Raw genomic sequence first — 11,635 nt, 5'->3', positions numbered from 1 at the left:
GCAGCGCCAGCCAGCTTGCATCCTCCACATGCTCACCTCTGGGCAGCACTGCGGTTCCTGATCCACTCCCTTTGGAGCTGGGACACGAGTTTTTCCGAGCAGTTTTCTCCTCCAAGAGACCAGATGTCTTTTGGCCCCAACAGCCTCCTGTAGCCTTTCCAGACCAGCCTGTAAGAGGGGATCACAGGGTTCCTCCTGCCATCTGCCCCCCTCAGGGCACAGGCCTGGTAGCTGTGTGACCCTGAGGAAGTCATGTTACCTGCCTGCACCTCTGCTGGCCTCTGGTAATTAATCTAATCTCCCCTAACATTTACAGGGTTCTTCTCAGTCTATAAAGAGCACCTCATTTAGTTCACATATGATCCTCTATGATAGATTACTATTGACCTATTTTACAGCCAAGGATGAAATAGATTAAGTGACCTAACCAAGGGCCCATCTAGGTGGCTGGGGAAATAAATGTCCCTAAGGATGAGAAGTCCAGAGGTGAAGACTGTTGCCATGGAGGGAATCTGCACTTCTCCCTCAGCTTTAAATGTTCCCATTCGCTTCTTCATTTACCCCTCTAGCCACATGGCCTCAGGGCCTTTGCACATGCACACAGCACTGCTTAGAATTCTCCCTGCTGCTCCTCACCTTGCCCCTCCTACTCATCCTTTACCTCTGGGCTTAGAGCTGATTTCCTTAGAAGCCCACTTGATGACTTCCCAGTCCAGATAGATGCTCCCATTATAAACTCTCATAGTTTCCTGAGTTTTCTTTTCTAAAATGCTTGTTGAATTATGATTATTTACTTGTTTGGTCTTGTTATATTTATGTACAGTCTTTCCCCATTGGCCAGTGGCCAGTGTGGGGACCAAGGCAATCCTTGCCTATGTGCTTCTTCCTCTTTATCTTTACCTCCTGACAAGGGCACAGAAGATGGTCATATGAAGATACTTCTCAGCTCTGTGACCTTGGGCAAGTCATTTCCCACCCATGGGTCTCTCAGCTTAGAGAGTGTTTCCCAGCCTGTGAGCTGCTATGTATTTATATGCCAACCTTGTGTTGGAATATACTCAAGAAGTTAAATACTATTGCTTTCCATAGCAAGAGTACTGTTCTTTTTCTGTTCTCTTTAATCTTGCTAAGGAGAACAAGGAGAAGGTCTTGTTTGAGGCTTGAGTCCCTCCCTGAGACTTTCCAAGCTCGCTTTTCTAACAGAGCAAACTCAGGTAAGCGAATGATCTACAAATTTGCTAATATTGACTAACATGAGACTAACATATAGACTAATATTGCTTGGTTTTCACTGAAATTAATTTTGGAGTTCTACATGGCAAGGTATTCTAAAGATTTTCCTGACTTCTGGCAGGGTCAGAAAGTTTCCTTCAAATAAAGGCATACTGAAGCACAGAAGCAAGTTCATTTCCAGAAATGAAATTAAGTAAATAGAGTATGAGTGATAACCCATGAAGGCAAAAAGCTTGAAAGATGGCCCATGGATGCCTAAGTTTGGGGGCAGAATGCTAGATCCTGTGTAGAGTTTTAAGACAACTTTTGTGCTCTTTCCTCATGTCCACACCCCAGACCATCCTATCTTTCATTTGCTTAAGAACCACGTTGTATAACACTCATAATGTGCCAGACCCTGTGCTCAGAGCTTCACAAACATTTAATCCTCACAACTTTATGAGGTAGACACCATCATTATCCTCATTTTACAGGCAAAGAGACTGAGGCACAGTGAAGTAGGGTCACTCAGCCAGGTAGTGTTGGGGCTAGGATTCAGGTACTACTGAGATCGGATTGTAATATGGCCGTGGGGGTATCCAGTGGGTGGGCACATCCTTAGCACCTGGGCCCCTCCCCCCTGGAGAAACACGTCTTCTCCATCAGCCCAGGAACCTCTGGAAAGTAGATTTGGCCTTTTCTCTGCTCAACACTGGGACATGGGTATGTAAATATTAGTGGGGTGACTGAAGCTGAATGATAGGATTTTATTGAGCATCTGCTAGGTACAAGCACTAAACACTTTACATTGAATAAATGTGATGTGGTTGCTAAGCCCAGTGTCAGGATGCAAATTCAGACCTCACTCCAATGACTGGGAAGGGGATGTGGATGCCAGATATGCTGAAATCTGGAAAGCTCTAAGACTGGGATGGAGAAAGTCTGGCCGACCTCGGTAGGAATGGGAGGAAACCTCATGGGGAATAAAAGGAGCAAATTCAGGTGGGTGGGGGCACTGCCCAAGCCCCTTCCCTGCCATTTGACTTACCCAGAAACCCACCAGAACGTGACCTTGGAGGGGAAGGAAGCGCCAGCCTCCGGACATGGGTTCTATAAAGACAAAACATGGGGAGGACTTAGTTTCATATTTCATGCCAGTATGTGCAGGGGGACCAAGGACAGAAGATAGGAAGAATGGTCCATGTGCTTAGTGCCAACAGTGCACACTGAGGTGCCCTGCCTACTGTTGGAGATACACACCAAAGAGCTTAGAGTTTCCTAGCAGGCAAGGTAAAAAGGGGTTGGGTCATGGGACTGACAGCATCAGTCACAGGACTGACAGCACCCACAAACTACGAGCTAACAGCTGCTCAGAATGACTTTATTAATACTAAGACTAAAAAGATCTTAAAGCGAGGACCATGTATGACATAGACAAAAACGTGCTTAATAATATCCCTTGGTAAAGGTGGCAAAGAGGCTCAGAAGGATCTGCCCTGAGATTTTGCCAGATGCTCCAGAAAAGTTACATGGAACTATGCCCTTAGTCAACAGGCATGAGAGTGCTGATTTCACCATGTCTTTGCCATCACAGCTGGTTATCAACTTCTTATTTTTTGTTGTCCTCCTCAGAGGAAAAAGATTGTCCTGTTACAGCGTTAGCTTGATTTTTCAAGCAGCTGCGCATCTTTTCAGATGATCTCAGATCAACTCTATGATCTCACGGAAGTCTTTCTCGATCATAGATTAGCTCAGTGTTACCTGTTGTAAATTCTCATGGCATCATGAACTTTTCCTGCAGAGCATTTGCCCCTGTTGTAATTTTCCATGCATTTGTGTGACTATAGAGTCAGTGTTGGTTCCCCTAGTTGGCTTCTGGCTGCATGAACGCAGGGGTCTCATCTGCATGTTCACCATAGATCCTTAGCACCTAGTTGGGGCATGGAGCAGAGGTTGGCAAACTATGGTTCTTGGGCCAAATCTGGCCCACTGCCAAGCTCTGCAAATAAGGTTTTATTGAAACACAGCCATGCTCCTTTGTGAGATAGTGTCGGTGATTGCTTTTGAACTATAATAACAGAGTTGGGTGTTTTCCACTGAGACCATCTGACCCAGAAAGTCTATAGTATTTTCTTTCCTGCCCTTGGCCACCCATGGTAGAGAGTAGACATAATATACATTTTGCTGAATGGCAGAAGGAATAAAAAATCAAGACCCCTGCTCTAGTTTAACTCCCTTTAGTCACATAGGGAAACTGAGAGTGGTGGTGGGAGAGGGGTGAGGGAGGCCGTGGGTGGGGGGCATGGCCACTTACAGACTTCTGGGGGTGTTTAGGGAAGAAGGGGGATTGGTCGGCAAGGCAGGACAGCAGGAACTCGGCCACAACCAGAGCCAAGTACAGGTAGGTCGACAGGTGGCGGAAGGGGTCGCTCAGAAAGCCCTGTGGGAGAGAAAGATAGCCTGAGTCAGTGCAGGCAGAGGTTGCTGTCTGGGGCCTGTGAGGAGGGAAGGAGCAGAGGCTGAGCTGAGGAGGGGGTTTGTCATGCTGGAAAAAGTTGAGGCACAGCGGGTATTCCAATGTTAGGAGCAGCACCCAGGCAGGGGACCAGTGCCCCCGCCTTCCTGGCTGACCTCACACACATCCTGTTCACACAAATGATCAGCTGGGGAGTTGCCCTTAGCCAGGTGACAACTGGTCATAGCTGCTGGGACATGATCTGAGGGGACACTGCCTTTCTCCTGGTGCCACAAAGGGAATCGTTTCTCAATCTCAGCCCCCACCCCACTCTCCGTCCTGTTGCCTCTTGCCCAGTGTTCTCCAGCTTGAGATGGGAACTGGTCTTCCTGCACGTTGGCTCCGCCGTGGGCCCACTCTCTGTCTCATCAAATCTCTCTGCTCTTTTTTTTTTTTAAGATTTATTTATGCATACAAGTACTGGGGTACAGGCCAGAGGTGTGGGGTGGGGGGTGGTTTAGAGGATTCATCAAAGACAGAGTGGGGAGCAGAACAGGTTGATCTACTGAAACACACTGCTGAGGGGAGCAGCGGGGAGACAGGAGAGGTCTGCTGTGCCATGTGGGTAGCTCCCTGGCTGGGGATCAAAATTGTGCTGCAGAGGCTGCGGACTGCTTCATAGGGCTGAGACTTAACCCTTGCACCACAAGGGTGGCCGTCTCTGCTGTTCATCCCAGTTGGGGTTCACTTTTTGTGTTTTACCTGGAGAAACCAAGGCCCTGAGGAGTGATGGTAGGTACTTTGCTCAAGAGCACACAGATGATCTGAGCCAAAACATGAGCTTGGCTGCTATGCAGTGATTGCTCTGGGTCTGCTGCTGTTTCTGGCCAGGGCACCTTATTTCGTAGCCCATGCTAAGGCATGTGGTTTATGCAGAACTGACTCCACTCCCGGGCAGGTGACTGGATCCTGACCCGTCAGTTGAGTATGTTCTAGCGGGTCTCCCCACTCCTGTGATGGGAATGGATACCGGACACACACCAGACCAGTGAGAGCCCACCTCCTGGAAGCTCTGGGAGATCTTCTGTGTTGGTGGAACACAAGTCTGGAGGACTCGCCACCCATCTAGAATGAAGCTCACATGCAGAGCCAAGAGAGATGGAGATCTGAACTCCTGGACCAGCTACGCCCCAGGATCCCACCTATATGACCTGATACATGCAAGAATGAATACATTCTCTTGGATTTTTTTCCCCCTTAAATTAGTGAGTTAACTTTTTTGTGACTCAAAACAGAGCCCTAGTTTCAAATCATAATTCCTCTATTGAATTTTTATAGTTTATGTTCTAACTACATTATGGGCAACTTCCCCCATTCTGCCATTTTTACCTTTGCTTCTATAGGAAAGTTTGTCCTGAATTTGGTATGGAGTAGAATTACTATTTGGTTCAAGAAATGATGATCCACGTTATCACCACCCAGCTGCTGTCCTGGGTTTCCTGGCCAGAGGCCTGGAGATAGCATGCCATCTATGCAAGTGGGGATGATCTCACCCCTTGGGGGACTTTGGATAATGTAGACATTTTGCGTTACCCCAATGGGAGGGTGTTACTGGCATCTACCTGGGTGGAGGCCAAGGATGTACAACACTCTGCAGTGCATGGGGAAGCTTTTCCCATCAGTAGAATTATCCTGCCCCAAATGCCTGGAATGATGATGTTGAGACACTCTGCCCTAGGCGATCTGGTTTTCTCCTCTTCGCAGAGAAGTGATCCATCATGCCCCAACATCAAAATGCTGCTTCTCATATTGGGAAGCAGATATACGGGTAGGTGTGCAAAAGCAGTGGGCAAATACAATGCCTGGGAGCATGGGTCAGGGTGAGAATGTGTGAGAATGAGGGGAATCATGTACTTACAGAGTAAGAGTGCTCAGGGGTGCCTGTGCCCATGCAGCGTGTGGAGGATGTGCGCTTGTGTGCACAGCATGGGAGTCTGGCCTATCTGTGTTCAAGATGTGTGTGGGCTTGAAGGCATGATCACAACTGTGTAGCATCAAGTGTGAGTGGGTGCATGCCACTGTGCGTGTGTGAGGTGTTTCGGATTCTGTGGTTGTGTGGTGCATGAATGGTGTGTAAGTAAAGTGTACAATGAGTGTGCAAGACAATAAGAATTTGTGTTGATAAAAAGTGTACGGGGTGATGGACTGAGGGGCTGCATTTGCACTTAAGCAACGGTGATGTGTCAACATGGACCCAATATGGATGGCAATATTGGTTTCCCCAGGTGGCCCAGGCCCTGACTTACCCCTTGAGAGACCTGCTGGGCGATGCTGGTAGCTGGAAAGACAGAGCAGAGCAGCCAGAATCCAAACAGCACGCCAGATGTTTGGACCCCCTTCTTCCTTTCCATGTGGATCAGGAACACAGCCAAGCTCTGGACAAGAGAGTCAAGGCAGGAGGACCCTTAACGGGGAGGGGGTGGCAGAGGGGAAGGGAGGGAGTCCGGCTCTGCCCGACAACCTGCACCAGAGCAGGAAAGGCTGCAAGCAGGAGCAAGCCAGCGAGGCTGGGGGCTGGGGGAGGATGTTACCATGGTGGTGAGCCACACGGTGGGATGAATGAGGAATTCTGGTGCCTCGGGCATTCCCCGCTGGATTCTCCAAAGAGCAATAGACACACTGGAAGTGCCCAGGAGTATGAGGACAAACACAAGCACCTGGAGAACAGGCTTCGATAAGGCTGGGGGGTGAAAAGAAAGGTGACAGCAGACTGGACAGTGGCCCCACATCCATTTGGACAGTGGCTCTGGATGGGATTCTGGAAGATGTCAGTGTCATAATTTAACAAGTGCAGAGGTGAAGGGGAACTCTGTCGCCTCTGGAGCCCCCTTCTGTTTGATGAACAGGTACCGTTCTTCCCCCTCCACCCCTGGGTGCTCCTTGATCGGAGGAGTATTCACTTTGGGATCTCCCCACCATTGTCTGGTTCCAGACTCCCGAAGGCAGTATCTACCATTTTGGTCTTGAAGAGTGGGGACATCCGGATGTAGCCCTTGCCATGGCGGTGGAGGTAGAGGAGGTAGATGGGGCCAAGGACCCAGAGGTACAGAGGGGGCACCCACACTCCTACTGTTCTCAGGAAGCACAGGCTCAGTAGGTGGACAGTGGTGTGCTCCGATTCCGTTTGGTTCCAGACCTAGGGAACACCAGGATGCCCCTTATGATGGTGCAGCACAGGGGTCCCCAAGTCATCTGCTTGGAAGGCAGGCAACTTTTTGGACCCCCAACAATTACATGAAAATGTACCAACCACTCTTTGGCGTGTCTTCATAATTTTCCACTCCTTTAATGCTAACATCAACCCTAAAAGATAGATGCATGTATCGTATTGATTTTGTGGATGAAGAATGCTGAGGCCCAGAGAGGTTAAGTAACTTGATGGTTGCTACCCAGCTGGAAAGTGATAGTGCTGGAATCGGAACCTGGATGGTTGGGTCCTGGAGCCTCTGAGACCCAGGCTTCATGGTGAGTGCTGGCGTGGACTGTCACTGAATCCTTACAACAACTTAGGAGGTAGATGTTACTGTCCCATTTCACAGGCCAGGGAACTGAGGCAAAGAGAGGGCAATAGCCTCTCCAAACAAATAGGAAATAACAACTAGTTTCCACAAAGGCCTGTTTGACCCCAAAGCTTGCTCTACTGGTGGTCTTTATCTGTGATCTTATCTCAGCCCCTCTGCCGACCTGCTCTAGCCATAGACGAAACTACCATGTGACGTTCAGTTCTCTCCCAAGTGTATGATGGCCACCCTCCCTCCCCCACCGGTTTCACTACTCACCTGCTGTGTGAACTCCAAGCTCCCTGTGCCTCAGATTCCTCCCCTGCAAATGGGGGCTAATAAGAGAATCTACCTCTGATGGCTCCATTAAATGAGTTAATAGCCGAGTTCAGAGCATGCATAGGGGGTAGGCACAGAGTAAGCCCTCAATTAACATGAACCATTATTATTGTCTTACTGTCCTGGCCCCTGAATGCCTGGGAGTTTGCAGCCTCAACTCCCCACCCCCACCCAGGAACTCCACCCCCCAGAGTCCTTTGCTAAGAGCCTGGTTGAGAAAGGGAGCCAGAGGGGTGGTGCTGGTAGGGATTCCTGAGTTCATGCAAATAAAAGTCTAAGTACCCCATAGCTGGCAGGTCTGGAGGCCCCTTTAACTGGACTCTGGGGGAAAGGGGCTCCACTTGGTTAAAGAGGTCATCCCACCCCTCACTACTGGTCTGGCAGGTCTCTTCCCTTTTCAGGGACTGGAATTTGGGAGGTCTCTACCCTCCCTAGTATTGCAGTCAGAGAGAATTAGTGAACCCCCCAAAAGGAGGGGGCACTCACCTCCCTGGCAGCACAGGGCCCTCCAGGCGTGGCCATCAGGGAACCAGCGGGTCACTCGGGAGTCTGTGGTCTGCAGGTCAGTCCCAGGCAGCTGCTTCCACAATGCTTCTGGCCAGGGAAGGGGCGGGCAGACAGCCTGGCGGGGATTCGCGCGCGCTCATGGATTTCCAGGTTGGGGGCAAGGTCCAGCTGCTGCATACCAGGAGGGTGGGGCTAGAGGGGTGAAGCCCAGGCTGGCGACCTGGTAGGGGATCCCCAGAAAGTGCCATGGCATCCCCCTCAAACCCTCCTGCCCCATGTCATCCCAAACTTCTAAAACACTACGGACTTGACTTGGCAATTCCAGGAATTTTAACCATGAAGATTGCAGCAGGATGCACGTGTGTGGCCAAGGGGGGAGGGGTGCCTGGTTAAGGTGGACAGAGGGATGGACTTTCCCAAGCCTCGAGGGAGGTGGGAAGAGTTTAGGAAGAGTACACTTTCCCACTGCACCCCCATTCGAAAGCAGAATTTTCCTATGAAAACTTTTGTTAACTTAAGTGGCCTGAAGTAAAGAAGCAATTACTGTTCATTTATAAAATTTGAGCTCTCCTACATCCAAAAGAGTAACTTACCAAATCGTACCACCTAACAAATAAAAGCTAAACTAACACAAACATAAAAGCAGCAATGACGGGACCAACAACACAGCCCAGAAACGGGAGTTCAGGGAAGGAGATAGGTGGGCCATTCTAGAAAGCTGCCTTTAGAACAGTGGCTCATCAACAAAGGCTTGAGGCTATTTTTGCTTTCTCCCTTTTGTTATAAAAGCAAATATCCTCTTAGGATTTCCTTCAGTTAGTGAAAACAGGGATTAATGTAAGTCTTTTGTAAAAAGACGTGGTCTAATGTGAATTTCAAAAACTGCAGTACAATTATCTGTACTAAAAAAGGTTTAGCACAGTGGTCAGGCAAGAAATGCTCAGGCAGAGTCAGCTCTGTTAGCATTAATATCATGTCACCCATAGGTTCTTGAGCCATGCATTAACATGGAAAGAGAGATTGCTAAATGTCAAGTAAAAACAAAGTATATGCTCAAGCTGAGGAAAGTGTGGAAGGAAGTCAAGTCATTTACCTTCCTCTCCTGGGACTTAAGGTGTTCCCGAGACACTAGTTCTTTCTGGAAAATCCTCTGTGTAACACATACATGTGGACTAAATGATGGAAATGCATAGCAGAGATCAAGAGGAACCCCAAATTTGTTTTGTCTCCTTTTGCAAGGAACATATATTTCTGTCAGGATAAGAACAGAAGATTCAACTTCTTCAGACAGACATCAGAGGTGAATAGTTTGGGTAAAGAATTAAAGTCCCCTCCATGTTCTTCACTCTGCCCTGTGGCTTTCTGGGATCTTGTCCTCATCTTTTAGTCCAGCCTCCTGCAGGACCTCCACAGTGTGGATTCTCTGGCCCAGTTTCCCTCTTTTTGAGTGCCTCTTCAACCCTCTCTGGGTCCCAGGCAACATCCTCTTGGTTGTCCTGCCTGGTCTTCTGCAAGAGTAGGGGAACATGAATGTGGCTGGTCTGCTGTGGCAGTTAATTCACTCCTGTTTATTAAAGAGAGATCTGGTGGAGGCTGATTGAAATTATGGGAAGGCTCTAGCCCCCTGTCCCACCTACCCCCTTCTTCTTCCATTGGCATTGTCATAGCACTAGTGCTTTATTGCTCCTGTATTTGAAGATGCACCTGAGGAATAGTGGGAATTTGAGGGGGAGTGGCCATGAGGTCAGAAAGAACGCAGAGGGATTCAGTTGGAATGAGCTAAGAGCAAAACTCGGGCACTTCAAAGCCTGCTCTCCAGTTTTCTGAAAAGCAGATGGTTGTGTGCAGAGAGACCTGGCCAAATCCCTTTCCTTCTCCAGGCCTCAGTTTCTCATTCTGTTAAGATGAGAAGACTCCATGGGCCAGCATTCCTAAGCGGTGACTTTCAACCCTCTGGCCATTTGCTAAGACAAACCAGAGGTTCATGTTAGGAAGGATAAAGGGCATCTTTCAGTTGTTGTTATAAATACAAACCCCAATAAATAAGATAATTATATAAATAATCTCTTTTTATCTGAACAGTTGACAGTCTTCTTGAGAAAGAAGGCAGACTGAGAAACTAAAATCAGATTACTTATGACTGAGATCCTCTGTGGAGGTATCATCCATTACACATGTAGCCACAACAAAGATCTTGCCAGTGTGTAGTGTTAAATCCTTGCGATTCACCTTGTCTATTGCTTACATCTGAGCCAGAATGGCAAATTCTTGGAGGAAATCTTCCTTCTTTCTTACCTTATCATTTAGAAATAAAATATGAAAACTACCCCAAAAAGTGCTTTTTTAAAAAAAAAAAACAGGAGCCAAATTAAAGAATTCCAAAGATCAGGTCAGAAAAACAATTTTTGTTAATATTGGTGTGACTTGTGGCTAAATGCAGTCCACATTACAGTATGTATTTGGTCTTGGAATGAAATACAACAGGCCAATATTTGGACTATTTTTGGACAAATAGTGTGTAATTTCAGCTTTAATTTGAAGTAAATAAGGCTGTATGCACTTCTTCAGGGGAAAACCTCAAAATTTTTTCTCTTACAAATATTATTAGAGTCACAAGTAAAATACATTTTAACTGTATTAAAAAGATATGTTGAACAGAAATGAATCTATTTTTTTAAGATTTATTTATTTATTTTTTAAAGATTTATTTATTTTTATTTTATACAAGAACTGGGGTACAGGTCAGATACGTGGGAGGGTGAGAGGATTCACCAGAGACAGAGCGAGGAACAGAATAGGCAAACTGACGAAATACATTGCTGAGGGGAGCAGAGGGCACGACAGGAGAGGTCTGCTGTGCCATGTGGAACCCTCGCTGGCCGGTCGGGATGGAACCAGCGCTGCAGAGGCTGCGGACAGCTTCACAGCATGGCGCTCAACTGCCTGGTCCATCTGGAGAGGCCCAAGATTTATTTATTTTTATACAAGAGCTGGGGTACAGGTCAGAGGGTGAGAGGATTCATGAGAGACAGAGTGGGGAGCAGAACAGGCAGACGACTAAAATACACTGCTGAGGGGAGCAGCAGGCGAGACAGGAGAGGTCTGCCGCGCCATGTGGGTATCTCCCTGGCCAGCTGGGACTCGAACCCGTGCTGCAGAGGCTGAGGACAGCCTCACAGTGCTGCGTTCAACCCGCTGCGCCACCAGGGAGGCCCAGAAATGAACTCTATTTTGCTTAAAAGTGCTTACTGATCATTTATCAAAGGGAACAATGGGCAAATACACAAATCCCTGAAGGGTTTTTGAGATTATATATCACCTGTGAAACATGTGGGTTAAAAAGATTTGGGAATCTAAATTCCTGCTATGAGTGAGCCCATCCGGTATTTTTCTTTTTCTTTCTGGCTTATTTCGCTGAGCATGATCCCTTCCAGCGCCATCCATGTTGCTGCAAATTGCATGTGTTTATCTTTTTTGAATGCTGAGTAATATTCCATGGTGTATATATACCACATCTTCTTGATCCAGTCATCTATTTTGGGGCATTTGGGTTGCTTCCATA

General features: G+C 47.7%; 1 protein-coding gene across 1 annotated transcript in view; it reads right to left on the bottom strand.

Moving 5' to 3' along the window:
* Positions 1–8,088, bottom strand: part of ABCC6 (ATP binding cassette subfamily C member 6) — a gene marked incomplete at both ends in the record, with an annotated part of 36,904 nt that extends 28,816 nt beyond the window's left edge. Inside the window, 7 exons of the mRNA XM_084251055.1 lie at positions 37–168; positions 2,261–2,322; positions 3,527–3,652; positions 5,974–6,102; positions 6,259–6,384; positions 6,681–6,863; positions 8,053–8,088. Coding sequence (XP_084107181.1) covers positions 37–168; positions 2,261–2,322; positions 3,527–3,652; positions 5,974–6,102; positions 6,259–6,384; positions 6,681–6,863; positions 8,053–8,088 — 794 coding nt within the window. The remainder of the gene's footprint in view (positions 1–36; positions 169–2,260; positions 2,323–3,526; positions 3,653–5,973; positions 6,103–6,258; positions 6,385–6,680; positions 6,864–8,052) is intronic.
* Between the last annotated feature and the right edge of the window lie 3,547 nt (positions 8,089–11,635).

The sequence above is a fragment of the Talpa europaea genome (assembly GCF_964194135.1).
Source record: "Talpa europaea genome assembly, chromosome: 12".
Classification (NCBI taxonomy): Eukaryota; Metazoa; Chordata; class Mammalia; order Eulipotyphla; family Talpidae; genus Talpa; species Talpa europaea.
The sequence above is the reverse complement of the archived record's forward strand: the minus strand, read 5'-3'. Positions and strand labels throughout refer to the sequence as shown.